Source organism: Mugil cephalus, chromosome 16, assembly GCF_022458985.1.
Source record: "Mugil cephalus isolate CIBA_MC_2020 chromosome 16, CIBA_Mcephalus_1.1, whole genome shotgun sequence".
In the NCBI taxonomy this organism is placed as follows: Eukaryota; Metazoa; Chordata; class Actinopteri; order Mugiliformes; family Mugilidae; genus Mugil; species Mugil cephalus.
The window spans coordinates 3,116,164-3,139,278 of record NC_061785.1 but is presented as its reverse complement, the minus strand read 5'-3'; the positions used below and the strand labels follow the sequence as shown (position 1 = coordinate 3,139,278).

At 43.8% G+C, this 23,115-nt stretch overlaps 2 protein-coding genes across 2 annotated transcripts; both read left to right on the top strand.

Annotated features, from left to right (window-relative positions):
• Positions 1–6,547: 6,547 nt before the first annotated feature.
• Positions 6,548–13,135, top strand: LOC125022797 (mucin-1-like). The gene is made up of 6 exons (XM_047609722.1): positions 6,548–6,898; positions 6,977–7,395; positions 7,490–8,714; positions 8,825–8,912; positions 9,065–9,312; positions 11,465–13,135. Exons 1-5 carry the CDS (start codon positions 6,577–6,579, stop codon positions 9,306–9,308), a joined length of 2,298 nt encoding a protein of 765 aa, XP_047465678.1. The 5' UTR covers positions 6,548–6,576; the 3' UTR covers positions 9,309–9,312; positions 11,465–13,135.
• Positions 13,136–19,622: 6,487 nt separating this feature from the next.
• On the top strand, positions 19,623–22,975 carry LOC125022365 (mucin-13-like). The gene is made up of 11 exons (XM_047608990.1): positions 19,623–19,696; positions 19,780–19,902; positions 20,116–20,225; positions 20,333–20,391; positions 20,546–20,712; positions 20,808–20,933; positions 21,033–21,075; positions 21,195–21,232; positions 21,572–21,659; positions 21,832–22,075; positions 22,371–22,975. Exons 2-10 carry the CDS (start codon positions 19,869–19,871, stop codon positions 22,043–22,045), a joined length of 879 nt encoding a protein of 292 aa, XP_047464946.1. The 5' UTR covers positions 19,623–19,696; positions 19,780–19,868; the 3' UTR covers positions 22,046–22,075; positions 22,371–22,975.
• Positions 22,976–23,115: the final 140 nt, after the last annotated feature.

The following is a 23,115-nucleotide window of genomic DNA, read 5'->3' as shown; positions in this document are numbered from 1 at the left end:
CAGGAACTACAGGAGACTCTGGTACTACAGTGGCCCCAGGAAGTACAGTGTCTCCTGATACTACAGCGGCTTCAGAAACTACAATGGCTCCTGGTACCACATTAACTCCAACAATAGATCCAGGTACGACAACGACTCCAACAGCACCTCCTGCTACTACAGCAGCAACAACTGCAGCTCCAGTTTCTTCAGGAGCTCCAGGTACTACAGCAGCTGCTGGTACTACAGTGTCCCCAGAAAGTACAGTGGCTCCTGGGACTACAGCAGCTCCAGAAACTACAGTGACTCCTGGTACAACATTAGCTTCAACAAAAGCTCCAGGTACTACAGCATCTTCTGGTACTACAGGATCACCAACAGCAGTTCCAGTTACTTCAGCAGCTCCAGGTACTACAACAGATCCTGTAACAACAGTAGCCCCTGGTACCACAGTTGCCTCAGAAAGTACAGTGGCTCCTGGAACTACATTAGCTCCAACAACAGCTGCTGGTACTACAACGACTCCAACAGCAGCTCCTGGTACTACAGCATCTCCAGAAACTACAGGAGACTCTGGTACTACAGTTGCCCTAGGAACTACAGTGTCTCCTGGTACCACAGCGGCTCCTGAAACTACAATGGCTTCTGGTACTACATTAGCTCCAACAACAGGTGCAGATGCTACAGCGACTCCAACAGCAGCTCCTGGTACTACAGCATCTCCTGGTACTACAGCAGATTCTGGTACTACAGCATCTCCAGAAAGTACAGTGACTACTGGTACAACGTCAGCACCAACAACAGCTCAAGGTACTACAGCATCTTCTGGTACTACAGGAGCACCAACAGCAGTTCCAATTACTTCAGAAGCTCCAGGTATTACAACAGTAGCTCCTGGTACCACAGTGCCCCCCGAAAGTACAGAAGTTCCTGGAACTACAGCGGCACCAGAAACTACAGTGGCTTCTGGAACAACATTACCTCCAACAACAGCTGCAGGTACTACAACACCCCCAACAGCAGCTCCTGGTACGACCGCATCTCCAAGTTTTACCACCGATTCTGGTACTACAGCGACTCCAACAGCAGCTCCAGGTTCTTCAGCAGCTCCTGCTACTACAACAGCAACAACTGCAGCTCCAGTTTCTTCAGGAGCTCCAAGTAGTACGGCAGCTGCTGGTACTACAGCATCTTTTGGTACTACAGCAGATTCTGGTACTACAGTGGCCCCAGAAAGTACAGTGGCTCCTGGGACTACAGCAGCTCCAGAACCTACAGTGAATCCTGGTACAACATTAGCTTCAGCAACAGCTCCAGGTACTACAGCAGCATCTGATACTACAGCAGCACCAACAGCAGTTCCAGTTACGTCAGTAGCTCCAGGTACAACAGCAGATCCTATTACAACAGTAGCCCCTGGTACCACAGTGGCCCCAGAAAGTACAGTGGTTCCTGGTACTACAGCAGCAATAGAAACTACAGTGGCTCCTGGAACTACATTAGCTCCAACAACAGCTGCAGGTACTACAGCGACTCCAACAGCAGCTCCAGGTACTACAGCAGCTCCAGGTACTACAACATCCCCAGGTACTACAGCAGCTCCTGGTACTGCAGCATCTCTTGGCACTACAGCAGATTCTGGTACTACAGTGGCTCCAGAAAGTACAGTGGCTCCTGGTACTACAGCAGCTCCAGGAACTACAGTGACTCCTGGTACAACGTCAGCACCAACAACAGCTGCAGGTACTACAGCAGCTTCTGGTACTACAGGAGCACCAACAGCAGTTCCAATTACTTCACAAGCTCCAGGTACTACAACAGATCCTGTTACAACAGTAGCTCCTGGTACCACAGTGCCCCCAGAAAGTACAGTGGCTCCTGGTACTACAATGGCATCAGAAACTACATTGGCTCCTGGAACTACATTATCTTCAACAGCTGCAGGTACTACAGCACCTCCAACAGCAGCTCCAGGTCCTACAGCAGCTCCTGGTACAACAGTATCTCCAAGTTCTACAGCAGACTCAGGTACTACATTAGCTCCAACAACAGATCCAGGTACGACAGCGACTCCAACAGCAGTTCCAGGTTCTTCAGCAGCTCCTGCTACTACAGCAGCAACAACTGCAGCTCCAAGTACTACAGCAGCTCCTGGTACTACAGCATCTCTAGGTACTACAGCAGATTCTGGTACAACAGTGGCCCCAGAAAGTACAGTGGCTCCTGGGACTACAGCAGCTCCAGAAACTACAGTGAATCCTGTTACAACATTAGCTTCAACAACAGCTTCAGGTACTACAGCGGCTTCTGGTACTACAGCAGCACCAACAGTAGTCCCAGTTACTTCAGCAGCTGCAGGTACAACAGCAGATTCTATTACAACAGTAGCTGCTGGTACCACAGTGGTCCCAGAAAGTACAGTGTTTCCTGGTACTACAGTGTCCCCAGGAAGTACACTGGCTCCTGGTACTACATTAGCTCCAACAACAGCTCCAGGTACTCCAGTGACAACTGGTACTACAGTGACTTCAACAGCTACTCCGCTTACTTCAGCAGCTCCAGGTACTACAACAGATCCTGTTACAACAGTAGCCCCTGGTACCACAGTGGCCCCAGAAAGTACAGTGGTTCCTGGTACTACAGCAGCAATAGAAACTACAGTGGCTCCTGGAGCTACATTAGCTCCATCAACAGCTGCAGGTACTACAGCGACTCCAACAGCAGCTCCGGGTACTACAGCATCTCCCGGAACTACAGGAGACTCTGGTACTACAGTTGCCCTAGGAACTACAGTGTCTCCTGGTACCACAGCGGCTCCTGAAACTACAGTGGCTCATGGTACTACATTAGCTCCAACAACAGCTGCAGATACTACAGTGACTCCAACAGCAGCTCCTGGTACTACGGCATTCACAGATACTACAGCAGCTCCTGGTACTACAGCAGATTCTGTTACTACAGTTGCTCCAGAAAGTACAGTGGCTCCTGGTATTACAGCAGCTCCAGAAACTACAGTGACACCTGATACAACGTCAGCACCAACAACAGGTCCAGGTACTACAGCATCTTCTGGTACTACAGGAGCAACAACAGCAGTTCCAATTACTTCAGCAGCTCCAGGTACTACAGCACCTCCAACAGCAGCTCCAGGTACTACAGCAGCTCCTGGTATGACAGCATCTCCAGGTTCTACAGCAGATTCTGGTACTACAGTGGCTCCAGAAAGTACAGTGGCTCCTGGTACTACAGCGGCTCCAATTGCAACTCCAGGTCCTACAGCCACTCAAGGTACTACAGCAGATCCTGGTACAACAGTAGCTGCTGGTACCACAGTGGTCCCAGAAAGTACAGTGGCTCCTGGTACTACAGCTGCTCAAGAAACCACAGATGCTTCTGGTACTACATTAGCTCCAGCAACAGCTGCAGGTACTACAGCAACTCCAACAATAGCTCCAGTTACAACAGCAGGTCCTGGTACTACAGCATCTCCAGGTACTACAGCAGACTCTGGTACCACAGTGGCCCCAGAAAGTACAGTTGTTCCTGGAACTACATTAGCTCCAACAACAGCTGGTGGTACTACAGCGACTCCAACAGCAGCTCCTGGTACTACAGCATCTCCAGGTACTACAGCAGACTCTGGTACCACAGTGGGCCCAGAAAGTACAGTTGTTCCTGGAACTACATTAGCTCCAACAACAGCTGGTGGTACTACAGCGACTCCAACAGCATCTCCAGGTACTACAGCATCTCCAGGTACTACAGCAGCTCCTGGTACTGCAGCATCTCTTGGCACTACAGCAGATTCTGGTACTACAGTGGCTCCAGAAAGTACAGTGGCTCCTGGTACTACAGCAGCTCCAGGAACTACAGTGACTCCTGGTACAACGTCAGCACCAACAACAGCTGCAGGTACTACAGCAGCTTCTGGTACTACAGGAGCACCAACGGCAGTTCCAATTACTTCACAAGCTCCAGGTACTACAACAGATCCTGTTACAACAGTAGCTCCTGGTACCACAGTGGCCCCAGAAAGTACAGTGGCTCCTGGTACTACAACGGCATCAGAAACTACATTGGCTCCTGGAACTACATTATCTTCAACAACAGCTGCAGGTACTACAGCACCTCCAACAGCAGCTCCAGGTCCTACAGCAGCTCCTGGTACCACAGCATATCCAAGTTCTACAGCAGACTCAGGTACTACATTAGCTCCAACAGCAGTTCCAGGTTCTTCAGCAGCTCCTGCTACTACAGCAGCAACAACTGCAGCTCCAACTACTACAGCAGCTCCTGGTACTACAGCATCCCCAGGTACTACAGCAGATTCTGGTACTACAGTGGCCCCAGAAAGTACAGTGGCTCCTGGGACTACAGCAGCTCCAGAAACTACAGTGAATCCTGGTACAACATTAGCTTCAACAACAGCTTCAGGTACTACAGCAGCTTTTGGTACTACAGCAGCACCAACAGTAGTCCCAGTTACTTCAGCAGCTGCAGGTACAACAGCAGATTCTATTACAACAGTAGCTGCTGGTACCACAGTGGTCCCAGAAAGTACAGTGTTTCCTGGTACTACAGTGTCCCCAGGAAGTACACTGGCTCCTGGTACTACATTACCTCCAACAATAGCTCCTGGTACTCCAGTGACAACTGGTACTACAGTGACTTCAACAGCTACTCCGCTTACTTCAGCAGCTCCAGGTACTACAACAGATCCTGTTACAACAGTAGCCCCTGGTACCACAGTGGCCCCAGAAAGTACAGTGGTTCCTGGTACTACAGCAGCAATAGAAACTACAGTGGCTCCTGGAGCTACATTAGCTCCATCAACAGCTGCAGGTACTACAGCGACTCCAACAGCAGCTCCTGGTACTACGGCATCTCCCGGAACTACAGGAGACTCTGGTACTACAGTTGCCCCAGGAAGCACAATGTTTCCTGGTACCACAGCGGCTCCTGAAACTACAGTGGCTCATGGTACTACATTAGCTCCAACAACAACTGCAGATACTACAGTGACTCCAACAGCAGCTCCTGGTACTACGGCATTCCCAGATACTACAGCAGCTCCTGGTACTACAGCAGATTCTGGTACTACAGTGGCTCCAGAAAGTACAGTGGCTCCCGGTACTACAGCAGCTCCAGGAACTACAGTGACTCCTGGTACAACGTCAGCACCAACAACAGCTGCAGGTACTACAGCAGCTTCTGGTACTACAGGAGCACCAACGGCAGTTCCAATTACTTCACAAGCTCCAGGTACTTCAACAGATCCTGTTACAACAGTAGCTCCTGGTACCACAGTGCCCCCAGAAAGTACAGTGGCTCCTGGTACTACAACGGCATCAGAAACTACATTGGCTCCTGGAAGTACATTATCTTCAACAACAGCTGCAGGTACTACAGCACCTCCAACAGCAGCTCCAGGTCCTACAGCAGCTCCTGGTACAACAGTATCTCCAAGTTCTACAGCAGACTCAGGTAAACTCATTGCTCCCCAACAACAGATCCAGGTACAACAGCGACTCCAACAGCAGTTCCAGGTTCTTCAGCAGCTCCTGCTACTACAGCAGCAACAACTGCAGCTCCAACTACTACAGCAGCTCCTGGTACTACAGCATCCCCAGGTACTACAGCAGATTCTGGTACTACAGTGGCCCCAGAAAGTACAGTGGCTCCTGGACTACAGCAGCTCCAGAAACTACAGTGACTCCTGTACAACATTAGCTCAACAACAGTTCAGGTACTACAGCAGCTTTTGGTACTACAGCAGCACCAACAGTAGTCCCAGTTACTTCAGCAGCTGCAGGTACAACAGCAGATTCTATTACAACAGTAGCTGCTGGTACCACAGTGTCCAGAAGTACAGTGTTTCCTGGTACTACAGTGTCCCAGGAAGTACACATGGCTCCTGGTACTATTAGCTCACAACAGCTCCAGGTAACTACAGTGACAACTGGTACTACACGTGACTTCAATCAGCTACTCGCTACTTCAGCAGCTCCAGGTTACACACAGATCCTGTTACAACAGTAGCCCCTGGTACACAGTGGCCCCAGAAAGTACAGTGGTTCCTGGTACTACAGCAGCATAGAAACTACAGTGGCTCCTGGTCTACATTAGCTCCATAACAGCTGCAGGTACTACAGCGACTCCAACAGCAGCTCCTGGTACTACGGCATCTCCGGAACTACAGAGACTCTGGTACTACAGTTGCCCAGAAGCACATGTTTCCTGGTACCACAGCGGCTCCTGAAACTACAGTGGCTCATGGTACTACACTAGCTCCAACAACATACTGCAGATACTACAGTGACTCCAACAGCAGCTCCTGGTACTACGGCATTCCAGATACTAGCAGGCTCCTGGTACTACAGCAGATTCTGGTACTACAGTTGCTCCAGAAAGTACAGTGGCTCCTGGTATACAGCAGCTCCAGAAACTACAGTACACCTGATACAACGTCGCACCAACAACAGGTCAGGTACTACTCATCTTCTGTACTACAGGAGCAACAACAGCAGTTCCATTACTTCACAGCTCCAGGTACTACAGCATCCAACAGCAGCTCCAGGTACTACAGCAGCTCCTGGTATGACAGCATCTCCAAGTTCTACAGCAGATTCTGGTACTACAGTGGCTCCAGAAAGTACAGTGGCTCCTGGTACTACAGCGGCTCCAATTGCAACTCCAGGTCCTACAGCCGCTCAAGGTACTACAGCAGATCCTGGTACAACAGTAGCTGCTGGTACTACAGTGGCCCCAGGAAGTACAGTGGCTCCTGGTACTACAGCTGCTCAAGAAACCACAGATGCTTCTGGTACTACATTAACTCCAATAACAGCTCCAGGTACTACAGCGACTCCAACAACAGGTCCAGGTACTACAGCAGCTCCTGGTACTACAGCATCTCCAGGTACTACAGCAGACTCTGGTACCACAGTAGCCTCAGAAAGTACAGTGGTTCCTGACGCTACGATATCTCCAACAACAGCTCCAGGTACTACAGCGACTCCAACAGCAACTCCAGATGCTTCAGCAGCTGCGGGTACTACAACATCACCAGGTACTACAACAGATCCTATTACAACAGCAGCTCCTGGTACCTCAGTGGCCCCAGAAATTACAGTGGTTCCTGGAACTACATCACCTCCAACAACAGCTGCAGATACTACAGCGATTCCTACAATAGTTCCAGGTAATACAGCAGCTTCTGGTACGACAGCATCTCCAGGTACTACAGCAGAGTCTGGTACTGCAGTGGCCCCTGGAAGTACAGTGGCTCTTGGCACTACAGCAGCTCCAGACATTACAGTGGCGTCTGCAACTACATTAACTCCAACAGCAGCTGCAGATACTACAGCGACTCCAACAATCGTTCCAGGTACTACAACAGTCTGGTTACAGCAGACTGTACTACAGTGGCCAGAGTACATGGCTCCTGGCACTACAGCAGTCAGAAATTACAGTGGCACTGCATAATACTCCAACAACTCAGGTACTATAGCGATCCAAACAGTCAGGTACACAGCAGCCTGTATACAGATTCAGGTATACAGCAGACTCTGGTACCACAGTGGCCCCAGAAAGTACAGTTGTCCCTGGTACTACATTAACTCCAACAACAGCTCCAGGTACTACAGCGACTCCAACAACAGGTCCAGGTACTTCAGCAGCTGCGGGTACTACAACATCTCCAGGTACTACAACAGATCCTATTACAACAGCAGCTCCTGGTACCACAGTGGCCCCAGAAATTACAGTGGTTCCTGGAACTACATCACCTCCAACAACAGCTGCAGATACTACAGCGATTCCAACAATAGTTCCAGGTAATACAGCAGCTCCTGGTACGACAGCATCTCCAGGTACTACAGCGGAGTCTGGTACTACAGTGGCCCCAGGAAGTACAGTGGCTCTTGGCACTACAGCAGCTCCAGAAATTACAGTGGCGCCTGCAACTACATTAACTCCAACAACAGCTGCAGATACTACAGCGACTCCAACAATAGTTCCAGGTACTACAACAGCTCCTGGTACTACAGCAGACTCTGGTACTACAGTGGCCCCAGGAAGTACAGTGGCTCCTGGTACTACAGCGGCTCCAGAAACTACAGTGGCTCCTGGTACTACATTAGCTCCAACAACAGCTCCAGGTACTACAGCGACTCCAACATCAGTTCAAGTTACTTCAGCAGCTCCAGTTACGACAGCAGCTCCTGGTTCTACAGCAGCTTCTAGTACTACAGCGACTCCAACAACAGTTCCAGGTACTACAGCAGCTCCTGGTACTACAGCATCTCCAGGTACTACAGCAGACTCTGGTACTACAGTTGCCCCAGGAAGTACAGTGGCTCCTGATACCACAGCGGCCCCAGGAAGTACAGTGGCTCCTGATACCACAGCGGCACCAGAAACTATAGTGACTCCTGGTACAACAGCAGCTCCTGGTTCTACAGCAGCTTCTAGTACTACAGCAACTCCAACAACAGGTCCAGGTACTACAGCAGCTTCTGGTACTACAGCATCTCCAGGTACTACAGCAGACTCTGGTACTACAGTGGCCCCAGGAAGTACAGTGGCTCCTGTTACTACAGCGTCTCCAGAAACTACAGTCACTGGTGGTTCTACAGTGGTTCTTGAGACGACAGTTCCTCTAGGTACTTCAGGAGCTCCAGCTACTACATCAGATCCTGGTTCAACAGCAGCTCCTGGTACTACAACGACTCCAGGTAGTACAACCCAGCTTGGTATATATAATGTTAATGCCAATTGTAAAGGGCATCATTAATTGTGTCCTCCAAACTAATACTTTGATATTGACACCGTTGTTGTTTGTTAGCTTGGCAGCTCGCCGTGGTGATCGTCAGCTCTGTGCTCGCTGCAATTCTGCTCATAGCCCTCTTTCTTCTAATGTCAGTCACTTGCAAGTGAGTTTTTCACTCATCCAACCACTTTCACACATTCACCACTGCCTCTGTGAAGCCTTTGCCATGTTCCTCTTTTGCTCATGTGACACACTAATACACACCTTTACCTAGCAATGCATATTAACTACTGTATTTTTCTTCACTGTTGTTAGGTTGTCAAAGAAAATGTCGAATACAAACACTACTGGATTCCTCGGAAAGCCCTACGGCCACTCAGTCAACAGTCAAGCTTCAGTCTCGAATAAGTGGTCACTAACTGGCTTGGCACCTTATACCCAGGATGGGGTATTTAGACTTCCACGAGCAAAGGTCAACAACAGCTGGAACAGCAACACCAGCTTGGAGATGAGTGAAAGCAACAGTTGGCAAAACCTTGTCCCTGCAGGGAGGAACTAGGCAGGTATTCTCTCTGTCTGTGTGTAATGAAAATGTGTCAGTCATTCAGGTCATGGTATATTCAAATCACACTAAAGTTACCTATCAGAAACTCACATGACTAGAGTCTGCCAGTTTGTCAGGAAATGATTTAGTCTAATCCACCCACGACTGAAGGACAAAGGAGGCTCCTTTGAAGACAACAACGTCCGCTTTTTAGCCAGAGAAGACTGAAGGTTTGAAAGAGGAGTAAACGGACATCTAAGTCAAGTTAGAGAATCCTTCTCTGTACATGGGAAAATGGACTGAGATTTACACTCACCAGCCACTTTAGTAGGTACACCCTTTCAATCACTTGTTAAAACAAATTAATCAGCCAATCACATGGCTGTAATTCAATGCATTTAGGCATTGGTAGAGGTGATCAAGACCACTTGCTGAAGTTCAAAATCAGAATGGGGAAGAAAGGGGATTTAAGAGACTTTGACAGAAAATACTGATCTACTGGGCTTTTCACACACAACGATCTCTAGATCTCTAAAAGAGAAAGAGGAGAATCAGAGGAGAATTGGCACAGTGGTTGGAGATGATAGAAAGGCAACAGTAACTCAAATAACATCTGATACAAGGAATGCAGAATACCATCTCTGAATGCACACATGTCCAACCTTGAAGAGAATGGGCTACTGCAGCAGGAGACCACACTGCATGCTACTCCTGTCTGCTAAGAACAGCAAACTGAGACTACAGTTCACACAGGCTAAAACTGGACAATGGAAGACTGGGAAAAACATTGCCTGGTCTGATGAGTATCGATTTCAGCTGAGACACTGAAATGGCAGGGTCAGAATTTGGCATAAACAACATAAAAGCATGGATCCATCCTGACTTGTATCAACAGTTCAGGCTGGTAGTGGTGTAATGGTCTGGGGGATATTTTCTTGGCACACTTTGGGCCCCTTAGTACAAATTGAGAATGGCTTAAAGCCTACCTGAGTATTGTTGCTGACCATGTCCATCCGTTTATGACCACACCGTACCCATCTACTGATGGCTACTTCCAGCAGGATAATGCACCATGTCACAATGCTGATATCTTCTCAAACTGGTTTCTTGAACATGACAATGAGTTCACTGTACTCCAATGGCCCCCACAGCCACCAGATCTCAATCTAATAGAGCATAATAGAATCTAAAGTAATCTTTGGGATGTGGTGGAATGGGAGATTCTCATCATAGATGTGCAGCCGACAAATCTGCAGTAACTGTGTGACGCTGTCATGTCAATATGGACCAAAATCTCTGCGTAAAATTTCCATCCATTTACATCTTGTTAAAAGTATGCCACGAAGAATTAAGGCAGTTCTAGGCAAAATGGGGTCCAACCTTTCACTAGCAAGGTGTACCTAATAAAGTGGCTGGTGAGTGTAATCAGATATCAATCTACAAGTATTAACAGAAACTAGTCATGTGAGTTTCTGATGGTTAAGGCAAGGAAAGCCAAGGCTGCTTTATTTATACAACACACACATTTCAAACAACTCAATGTGTATTACATTAAAAAGGTGAATACAGTTAAAAACGAACAAATGATTTCACTTTTATTGGTAGTTTTTTCCATATTTGTGCAGCATCACAGCTAATACTGCTTCACCCAGTTTACTGAACTCTGCTCCACTATCTGACCTGAGCCCATGGATCTCAAAGCTTGGCTGGGCTTGTTTTCAGTCATCGTGTCAGTGATGTATTCTGACTTAAACCATTCAGTGATTTGTCGACCAATAGCAGAACTTTGAATCTTTTCTAAAGATATCTGGGAGCCATTGTAGATTGTAATTGTTATAAAGGTGTTTGGGTGATCGATTTAAGGTTTCGGACTTGGTCTTTTTTTTTCAACGACAGCGATTCAAGGTATTTATTAACAGCAGTCCTTATGTCTTTAGTGTCAAAAACAATTTTCTCTGTTTTGTCTTGATTCAACTGAGGGACAGTTCTAGATACATTTGCATATCATCTGCATAGCATTGCATTGAATAATGGAGTTCTGCAGAAATTCACTTAAAGGAGCTTTAAGGAAGCTCAGGCTTGCAATTAACTGTGTTGTCATCTAGCTGTGTTCTTCCTTGGCCTATACACACAGATGCCTCTGATGGAAAAACTTTTGTTTTCTATTGTAGCAGCTGAACGACAACCATGCTGGCAGTAACACATCAACTCAGGCTTGATCCCAGAACAACCCCAATGATCAGAACGGGGGCCACAACAACCCTTACTACATGCGAGACAATGGAAATTAACTTCTCAAAGACTCAAAGCGATCTTGTCTTTTGCTGAAAACCTTCAATGAAATTTGCGTTTTCCACCTTGCCCCATCCTGGTACTGTCCACTAATTTTGGAGTCAACAGTTGTTTATTTGCACTAAAAACTTTTATTTATTAATTTACCAGTCACTGTTTTTTTGTTTGTTTGCTTGTTTTTTTGCATAAAAAGTTGTTCTTCAGATAAATTTTACAATGTTTTAATCTGTCAATTGGGGTTTGTCAGGTTGGCACATCAAAGATACTGTATTTACAGCATTTATATGGTGTTGTATATGTTTAATGACGCATTAAAGTGATGAGTGAAAAACAGATTTAATTTTCCCACACAGAGGATTTACTTCATAAAAATGGTTGCAGGTGCACACTAAAAGATCTTCTACATAGACAAAAGCAATAGTCAAATCATCTTGCTATTTTTTGTGTTTTAAATATATTTGACTTCCTCATGGGGAATACATAATTTTTCTTTTTATAAATATGAATATTCATCCATCTATATGAACAGATACATTTATCTGTATCCATTTCTATTGTTGTCAATGACTACTTATGAATTAATCTGTGCAATCAGTGGTCAGTTACTCACCATAGCTAGAGAGTTAGAAATGGATCAATGTGACCCTTTTACAAAGAGTCCACAGAGCATAATTTTCTATTTATTTCTATTTATTAAGTCTTTCATAATTTCTGGGTTGTTGTTTTCTCTTTTTATGAAATACTTTATTTTCATATAACAGCAGATTCTGTTTAAAAATAAATAAATGAACTCTTTGATTTCGGTCCACTGGCATAATTTGTATTTTTGGAGCTGGTCCCCAAAGCATGCTGAAGTTATAGCTATATAATGCATATGCTGTAGGTTGGGAATGAACTGTTGCAGGCATTTGCTACAGCTGTCTTCAGCTGAAAGTAAAATACATGCTTGACTGGGTTAAGAATATTCAGAAACTGCCATGGTTTATGTCTGTCTTTTATTTTGTGATCACATTTTGTGTCTCCTTATGGTTCGTCATTTCTGTCTGTGTCATGTCTTGTGTTTTCTGTTTTATTTTGTTAAGTTCTGGATTTCCTGTCTTATGCTTCCTTGTCCCTTGATTGATCAGTTGTCACGTCGTTGATGTTATCCCCTTGTCTCCATGTTCCTTGTTACCATGTTGTCATGCCAAGTCATGTCAAGTCATGATTCTTTTGGATTTTAGATTTTCCTGCCTGCCTTGCTTGCAGTGGCTTTTGTTTGATTTCATTAAATACCTTTTTTGTATTTGTTGGAACTCCCTGCCTCTTCAATCAGTCCTTCATCTGGGTCCTCACCTCAACAACTCTCTCCTACCTGATAAAAACTCCCTGCTCACTTCCTTTGTTTTCTATGTATAAAAAGCTCCTTCTTCTGGTGAACCAATCTGTATCTGCTCTTGTGATATCTTCCCTTTATAGAAGACTTTGATGCTGAAATGCCTGCCTCAAAGAGAGTGTTCCTCACTTGAATGGAAGTAAATATGCAATAAATATTTCAGCTGCATATCCTGCGCCACTTCTTGATTTCTTATTATTTGCCACACACAAAGATAACACAAGAAAACACACAATGTTGTTTTTAAATGATGTCCATTATTATTGTTGTCGTTGCAAGGGGAAAAAAACATCCAAATGGTCCTGTGTGAAAAAAGTAATTGCACCTTAGTTAAAACGTAACTAAACTGAGTGAAAATCTGAGTTTCCCAGGGAGTATCATACACAGAAGTGGTGAAAAGAGTGTGAACAACTCAGCAAGGTTCCAAAACATTGAGAACGGAAAGATCACACGGAGGATGCACACAAATAAAATAAGATTCTCTAATAGTGAGTAACATTGACTTTGTCTTGTTAATGGTGGAAGCAATCTATTGTTCGGCTCAAACAAACAGCAAAATGGAAAAAATGTAAATCGTCATTAAGGTCAGCAGAGAAATATCTTAACACTAAAGGGTTGAGTTGGGAAACCATTAAGGAAGTGTTAGCAGGAGAAACTTCTAACTCTCAAGCATGTGATGGTGGCTCCGCATGGTCCTAACTATCCTACAAGGGAATGACAGGAGTCTTATCGCTAATAGACTAGAGCTCAAGAAATTTGTGTTAGAATTATCCAGAAAACCAGATGTAATTTGTATCATGGCATGGTTAAAGAGGGGGTAAATTATAAGTTGGAAAAAGTAAGTGATGCTAAGATATATAGAGCAGATATATAGAGGAGAGGAGAATATCCAACCAGAATGTTCGCAGTTACAGATGACTCAAAAGACACGGAAACTGGACGCACTGGTGCAGCTGTGTATATTACCATTAATAAGGTCAGGATCAAAAAAAAAAAAAGATTTTCTGATCATTTGTTGGTGCAGTCAGTGGAGTTAATAGCAATAATAATGGCTCTGCAATGGCTAGAGGAGTGTGGAAAAGATAAATCACTGATTGCATCGGATAGCTTGGCAGCCCTAACTGGCATTTAGACAATGAAGTCATGCAAACAAGAGTTGATATTCAAAATATATGACATAATAAGTAAAATTCAGAAAAGAGCACTGGAAGTGAGCTGTGTTTGGATTCCTACCCATGTTGGAATCGAAGGGAAGGAGGATGTGGACATTTTAGCTAAGCAGTTGCTAAGATCTCCAGCTCTTCAAGTCCAGTTAAGGGAACTGAAGGGAAAGCACTCATAAGATACATATATGAGAACAGTGGCAAGAATATTGTGTTCAAAGACACAGGCAGACACTTATGTGCAATACAAAGACAAGTTGGGGAGGGGATGATGCTTGGAAGGAACCCTGGACGCGATTAAATGCACTACATAAAATTAGCAAACATGCAGATGGCAAATGCATTTCTTTCAGTTTCTACAGACTACTGGAAAGGATCAATGTTTTGTTTTTGTTTTATTTATACTGCAACTGCAAGACTGCACCTGCCTAGTCTCTCATCTGAATGCTCCCCGAATGGGCAGTAAACTGTGATAAAACTCAAGAGAAAAAGAAGGAGAAGAAGGGAAGAAGACCAAAAGATCCTCAAAAGCTAGACATCATACCGAGATCCAAAGAAATTCAGAGCAAATGAGAAAGAAACTAATAAGATCTACCAGTTTGGAAAATTTTATGAAGCCATTTCTAAAGCTTTGGGACTCCAGTGAATGAAAGTGAGAGCAGTTAACCACAAATGGTGAAAACCGGCCAAGGAGTGGCCGGCCAACCAAAATCACCCCAAGAGCTCAGAGATGACTCATCCAAGAGGTTACAAACGACCCGATGAGAATCTGTACATGTCCAGTTGACCCCTTTTAAGCGTCTTTTGGTTTATCTTAAGGTCAGCATTCTATTTTATTTCCACAAGCAAGACAATGGTGAAGTTGGGTAAGAGTTCAGTTGATCATTAAGTTGGTTATACAACTTTGATTAAGGTTAGCCTGATGATATAACTTTATGGATGGCAATCACATGTTAAAAAGCAGTAAAACTGAAACACTCACATTCCCAATTATCCAGTTTACAAGTGTACTCAACTTAATTTTCAGCTCTTTCACTTTATTTTTATACTTTTACATTCTGCCTGACATCTTTTGATGTGTTGTTCCACCCCTAGTTTTCGTGTTGTCTCTGTGGACCATCCCAGAGATATTGCATCAGTTTGGGGTCAACACCCTGTGCTGTTCTTCATGGTTTTTGAGTAGTTCCTAAACAGTTTTTGTGTATGTGTCAGGCTGCGTCCTGCTGGGGATGGTTGCTGCCATCAGGGAGTGTCATTGCTATGGGGTGAGGGGGTCTGGCCTGGACTAGATGGGTACTACTTGTCTAAGTAACATCCACATGAATGAATGCCAGGTCATAATGATTCCCAGCAGGACACTGAATTGTCTCAAGATGGTTAATGTTATCTCCTGTCAGTGGTTTTAATGTTGTGACTGATTGGTGCGCGATCACCCACATGGTTTATAGGGAGCCATAACACTAAATATAAAAGAACACCATTATGTTTAGTGCTGTGTCCTCTGGGTCGGGAGATAAAATAGCCAATGGAAAACATGTAGTGGAAGACTGATGTGTGTCTTTTTTTGGGTGGGGCAAACAATCAAAACTACCAGTCCGATACACCTGGACTCTCATTCTTCAAGGTTGTTCAGCACTGAAGCTTTGTCCACTCATAGCTCTCAGTGTCTGTCTTTCTTTTACTGAAGGTTTGTGCTTCAGGTTTGTGCATTTACTGAAGATGGCTCAAAACTTCAAATTCTGCTTTGTTCTTTGGATAGTTGTTGCAATTATTGGTAAGTATCCTGATTTCATTGAATCCTACACATTTACCACATTTGCAAGTCTTTAATGTTGATGATAAGAGGAGCAGGCTAGCAAAAACCCCCTCATCGTGTAAACTTTACAACTCAGACAAATATCCTTATCTTTTGATTTCAGCACCTTTAACTGAATTTCAGATTATTCTATTTTGCATTGGGTGTAATATGATTAACCCACATATTATCTTTGGGATCAATTTGACCTAAATATATAATTTGCTTCAGATTTAATGACTTCTTCTAATTTAATGGGGTGACCAAATGCCAAATGTTATATGAAGCCACTTAAACATATCTCTTCAATCAGGTCAATCAGTGAGATTTTATCCACATCCTCCAAGGTTGTTCAGCACTGAAGCTTCACCACTCAGCTCTCTGCATCTGTCTTTCTTTTGGTGTAGTTTTGTCCTTCCATTTACTGAAACTGGCTCAAGACTTCAAATTCCGCTCTATCCTGTGCTGTGGTTTTGTGTGAATAGTTCATTGTGCCTGAAGCTACCCTGGCTTGCAGTGTTGTCGACTGATGAACTGCTGTGTGTACAGTGCACACTTCAGTTTTGGTAGTGGGGCATGAAGTTCAGGGCCCCAGAGCGCTTCTCATTGACTGATTTGAAGGTGGGCACTCCACGGGTCAGCTAGCTCAGCTAACACATGTAACATAACATAGGGAATTCCACAGACATGGCTAATTCACGTTTAATTCATTCATTGCATGATGAGCCTAGTTTAAACCTTTACCACTTTACCACAAAAGTTGTTGATAAAAGGTTTGAAACTAGATCATTCAATCAGTAGTGGTTTATCCTCCAGTCGAAAAGACAAAACTAGGTCATTCAATGAGAAGCAGTTCAAGCAGAAAACTTAACGTTCCTGAATTATTGACTTAATTGCAAATTTCGTAAGAATATCTAGCTATAAAGTTATCGTTCAGAAAAGCGAACTTGTGCTTATTTCTTCCGTGGATAACTCATAATTAGGCCATGTTGTTGTCTCATGTGGTTGGCTCCCTCCAAAGTTAGCCCTTAAAAAATAAAATATTTAGGTATTTGGCTGTATGTCTCGCTTCAATACCATTTAGATCAATGTTCTCCCTAAGTTTCTTTATTTTCTCCAATGTCTTCCTATAGTAAGATTTCATCCCTTATATGGCTTAAAAAACGCCCAGACTCAGACTCACTTTAAATTCATCTTCATTGGCCAAAGGTTGACCATCTTTTGTGTGCATGGATGTCTGGATTTATGGAAACTTACTGAGGGTTCAGTACATGTGGGTGAGGCTTATTGGGAGTTTTTATGAATGGACAGGACCTACACACGACTGTCTCATGTGTCAGCGGTATACCGTTGTTATAACCCTTGTTTGTTACATTTGAAAAGATCTTGATCAAAACGACTGAGGCTAATTTGTATTTGTTTATCCATAATCCATCATCTAGGCAAATACTCGGAAACATTTAAATAATTTCTTTTCAAAGGGCAGTTGCTTTTCATCTGAGATAGTTTAACTTTTTCACTAAAACTAATTAATACAACTTATAACTTGTGCTTTGACAGCGCACCCTCAGCCACATCAATAAAAACAACCAAACTCTAGTGCTGTTTTTTTTCTTTTCTTGATTTGAATAAACAAATGTTTCTTTCCCTTTTACACATGTGGTATTTTGTGTTTGGCAAAACAATTTCCTTCTGTATTAATGAAGTTTTATCTTTTCTGCACAAACAATTACAGCACAATCAACCGTGACTCTAGCCACAACAGAGAACACTCCACCCACAACAGTGACAACTCCATCCACAACAGAGACCACTTCAACCACAACAGTGACCACTCCAACCGAAACAGTGACCACTCCACCCACAACAGTGACAACTCCACCCACAACAGAAACAACTCCACCCACAACAGTGACCACTCCAACCGAAACAGTGACCACTCCAACCACAACAGTGACAACTCCACCCACAACAGAGACAACTCCACCCACAACAGTGACCACTCCAACCGAAACAGTGACAACTCCACCCACAACAGAGACAACTACACCCACAACAGTGACCACTCCAACCGAAACAGTGACCACTCCAACCACAACAGTGACAACTCCACCCACAACAGAGACAACTACACCCACAACAGTTACCACTTCAACCACAACAGAGACAACTTCAACCACAACAGTGACCACTCCACCCACAACAGTGACAACTCCACCCACAACAGAGACAACTCCACCCACAACAGTTATCACTTCACCCACAACAGAGACAACTCCAACCACAACAGTGACAACTCCACCCACAACAGAGACAACTCCAACCACAACAGTGACAACTCCACCCACAACAGAGACAACTCCACCCACAACAGTTATCACTTCACCCACAACAGAGACAACTCCAACCACAACAGTGACAACTCCACCCACAACAGAGACAACTCCAACCACAACAGTAACAACTCCACCCACAACAGAGACAACTCCAACCACAGCAGTAACAACTCCACCCACAACAGAGACAACTCCAACCACAACTGTGACAACTCCACCCACAACAGAGACAACTCCAACCACAACAGTTACCACTTCACCCACAACAGAGACAACTCCAACCACAACAGTGACAACTCCACCCACAACAGAGACAACTCCAACCACAACAGTTACCACTTCACCCACAACAGAGACAACTCCAACCACAACAGTGACAACTCCACCCACAACAGAGACAACTCCAACCACAACAGTGACAACTCCACCCACAACAGAGACAACTCCAACCACAACAGTGACTCCAAACACAGCAGAGACAACTTCAACCACAGCAGTGACTCTAAACACAGCAGAGACAACTTCAACCACAACAGTGACTCTAAACACAGCAGAGACAACTCCAACCACAGCAGTGACTCCAAACACAGCAGAGACAACTCCAACCACAGCAGTGACTCCAAACACAGCAGAGACAACTCCAACCACAGCAGAGACAACTCCAACCACAGCAGTGACTCCAAACACAGCAGAGACAACTCCAATCACAGCAGTGACTCCAAACACAGCAGAGACAACTCCAACCACAGCAGTGACTCCAAACACAGCAGAGACAACTCCAACCACAGCAGAGACAACTCCAACCACAGCAGTGACTCCAAACACAGCAGAGACAACTCCAATCACAGCAGTGACTCCAAACACAGCAGAGACAACTCCAATCACAGCAGTGACTCCAAACACAGCAGAGACAACTCCAACCACAGCAGTGACTCCAAACACAGCAGAGACAACTCCAACCACAGCAGTGACTCCAAACACAGCAGAGACAACTCCAACCACAGCAGAGACAACTCCACCCACAGCAGTGACTCCAACCACAGCAGAGACAACTACAATCACAGCAGTGACTCCAAACACAGCAGAGACAACTCCAACCACAGCAGTGACTCCAAACACAGCAGAGACAACTCCAACCACAGCAGAGACAACTCCAACCACAGCAGTGACTCCAAACACAGCAGAGACAACTCCAATCACAGCAGTGACTCCAAACACAGCAGAGACAACTCCAATCACAGCAGTGACTCCAAACACAGCAGAGACAACTCCAACCACAGCAGTGACTCCAAACACAGCAGAGACAACTCCAACCACAGCAGAGACTCCAAACACAGCAGAAACAACTCCAACCACAGCAGAGACAACTCCAACCACAGCAGTGACTCCAAACACAGCAGAGACAACAGCAGCTCCAGGTACTACTACTACAGCAGCTCCAGGTACTCTCCCAACATCATCATCCAGGTCACAGCTTCTTCAACAACAACACCAGTTTTCTCATGATGCTTCTTTTCTTTTCCAGGTTCCTGTGCTTCAAACCCTTGTGGCAAAGGAAGCACGTGTGAGGCTCGAGCCACTCAGGGCTTTGTATGTTTGTGTCTGGCTGGTGACATGTACAACTACATAACCGGCAGTTGTGTGAAGGGTAAGAATTCGTTTGGTACTACCACTACGAGGAAGATGTTGCATGAGGAAATTATATAACCAAGAAATATTTTAACACCACTCTGTGAATTGATGTCAGTAAAAGTATGTAAAGCTATATGATGTAGTCACAGAAATGTATACTACACATGATACAACTCTCTTCCAGAAAAAAACTGAAAATGTAATTCACTGTTTTTTTTTCTTGTTTCAGCCAAAGTTTTCCCTGCACACTTAAACCTGCCTAACATACCATATGAAAACAATATGTCAGACAAGGCATCACCAATGTTCAAAGAGACTGCAGACCGTATTACCCAAGAGGTGAAAAATAAATTTTCTCTATCTTTTGGTTATACTGACACTTTGGTATTAAACCATATGGCTGTGTTGTGTTAAACAAAATTACATTTCTTTCTTCCAAAACACAGCTGGATGAGATTTTCAGTTCTGATCCTACCTACGTTCGATCTATAGTGCTGAAACTGTGGTAAGTTTGGAGTATAGAATTAACTATCTATTGTTAAGATTTTAATTATTTTAGCTATCTCTTCTGTGGAAGGAGCACACTGCCTGAAACAGTTCACTCTGATCCTCCTGCACTTAATAATTGCTGTCATTAAGAGTGATTTCTGTCTCTTCAGGTCAGCTGTCAACAGTCAATTAAGGGAGGCGCAAGGGACCAATACATCTATAGAGATCATCTTCTCAGCAGTATCCAACATCACAACAAGACACATCTTATATGAGTTGGGCACAGCCATAGCCACCTCATGCAACACATGTACACTGAAAGGAGCAGCTGTTGTTGGTGAGTTAATAATCTAGATTTAGTCCAATCATTAAATACTTAAACGGTAAAAAAGTGAGTGTTTTGCTTACTATCTATCCCCCCTAAAATTATAGATGAGAAGCTGTGTGACAGGGACCCATGTGAGGAATTGACCACAACATGCTCATCAAACGATGGAAATTTTACCTGTACCTGTAAGGAGGGCCACATCCCAACTGACAGTCTTCGAAGGTGTCATGGTGAGAGGATTTAGTTTCAGACTGTAGAGTTGAAATGTCTGTAGAGTGTTTCTTTGACCAAACAATAATATGTATTTGAAACATTTTGTATTTTCACAGTTTGTCCCTCTGGACAAAAAGCAGGGGATTCTGAGTGTATCAAGTAAGTGCATCCATCCATCCATCCATCCATCCATCCATCCATCCATCCATCCATCCATCCATCCATCCATCCATCCATCCATCCATCTCAATAATAAGATCATTTGCTTTATCTTTCAGTTGTCCATTTGGTTATTCTGGTTTTAACTGCAATGAATGTGAGTATGCAGCACTTGATTAAAATTAAATTACTCACCTGCATATATGGTCTCACCTGTACATAGGTTTTCATCTGTAAATATTTTTCATATGCTATAAAAACAAAAAACAAGTTGTACAATACCACTTATATATCATACTAATTATACTACATGCACTTACTGCTTATTGCACCTCTAGTTAGATGCTAAACTAAATTTCATTGCTCTGTACCTGTACATGTGTAATGTAAGTTACATGTGTAACTTTATCTAACTTTAAATTTTAAATTAAATTTCAGTGCCACCTAGAAGCGACACATACTTGATACTGACATCCTCTCTGTTTTTGTTTGCTAGCATGGCAGCTCATTCTGGTGATCATTGGCTCAGTGTTCACCGCACTGCTGCTCATAGCCATCATTCTTCTGCCATTACTCATTCGCAAGTGAGTTTTTCACCTATCCACCCACTTTCACACATTCACCACTGCCTGTCAAGCCTTTACCATGTTTCTTTTGCTCAAGAGTAAAATACACTTTAATACGCATCTTTACCTAGCCATGCATGTTAACTACTCTATGTACTTTTTAATTGATATTTTTATTTAATGTTGTTAGGTTTTCAAAGAAAAAGTCGAAGACAGACACTTCTTCCAAGACATCATTGATCAATGGCCACTCACTCAACAGCCATGCTTCAGTCTTTGATAAGGGGTCAGCCACTGGCTTGGCAGTTTTTACCAAGAATGGGGTTCTTAGACTTCCACGGGCAACGGTCAACAGCAGCTGGAACAGCACCACCAGGCTGGAGATGACTGCCAGCAATAGTTAGCAAAAGCTGTTTCCTGCAGGAAATAACTCAGTGAGTATTCTCTCAGGCACAAGTCATGTGAGTTTCTGGTGGTTAACACAAATAGATATTCCTATTTAAACAGCAGTTCCCCACCAGCCATTTAGAATTGAATACTTTGTCTTCAAGATAATTTAAAAGTCCTATTGCCTTTTTGTTTTTTGTTTTTTTCATTTTAAATAAATGTGAAGAAAACAACATTTTAGGAAGCTTAATCTTGCAATTAACTGTGTTGTCATGTAGCTCTGTGCTTTCTTGGCCTATTCGCACAAATGTCTGACAGAGAATCTTTTCTTTTCTGCTGCAGTGTGGCAGTAACACATCCACTCAGACATAATCCCACAACAACTGCAATGATCAGAGTGGGGGCTACAACACTTCTTACATGTGAGACAATGAAAATTAACTTCTCGAAGGCTCAAATCAATCTTGTCTTTTACCAACCACCTTGTCAGGTGTGTTCATGAATTTTGGCAGAATTCATTAAACATGTTTATGTCATTGTTATAGTTTTGTATAACAGAGTATTGTTTATGCTTAATGACTAATTAAACTGATGAATGAAATAAGATTTAGTTTTCCTTTCATTATTTAGAGAAATGTAGAGAAAAACAATAACAAAATCACCTTTCTAGATTTTGAGTTTTAATATATCTGTTTTGTTTTTATTAATATGAATATTCATCCATCTTTATTGACAAATAAGTGTATCTGTATCTTTCTATTGCTGTTAATGACTACCTCTGTGTTAATCTGTGCAATAACTGGATATTTGCTCACCATATCTGGGGAGTTATTTTGTATATGTTTCTATTTATAGTCATATTTTGTGGGTTATTGTTTTCCCCTTTTGTTGAATACTATATTTTCATATTACAGATTTTGTCAAAAAATAAACAAATTTTGTTCCAATTTGTCCAATTCGTATTTTTGGAACTAGTCACCAAAGCATGCTGAAGTTACAGCTTTATAATGCTGTAGGTTGGTGTGAACTGTTGCAGGACTTTTCAACAGCTGTCTTCAGCTGCATGTTAGTGGGTCTTTTCTGCCTC

Bases quoted from the DNA above. Each gene is read 5' to 3' on its own strand.
- LOC125022365 (XM_047608990.1), top strand. From the start codon at position 19,869: ATGTACAACTACATAACCGGCAGTTGTGTGAAGG. The intron at 20,226-20,332 runs GTGAAAAATAAA...TCCAAAACACAG, and splicing joins CAGACCGTATTACCCAAGAG to CTGGATGAGATTTTCAGTTC. The intron at 20,934-21,032 runs GTGAGAGGATTT...GTATTTTCACAG, and splicing joins CAGTCTTCGAAGGTGTCATG to TTTGTCCCTCTGGACAAAAA.
- LOC125022797 (XM_047609722.1), top strand. From the start codon at position 6,577: ATGACAGCATCTCCAAGTTCTACAGCAGATTCTGGTACTACAGTGGCT. The intron at 7,396-7,489 runs GTACTACAGTGG...CAGGTACTATAG, and splicing joins CAGTCTGGTTACAGCAGACT to CGATCCAAACAGTCAGGTAC. The intron at 8,913-9,064 runs GTGAGTTTTTCA...CACTGTTGTTAG, and splicing joins CTAATGTCAGTCACTTGCAA to GTTGTCAAAGAAAATGTCGA.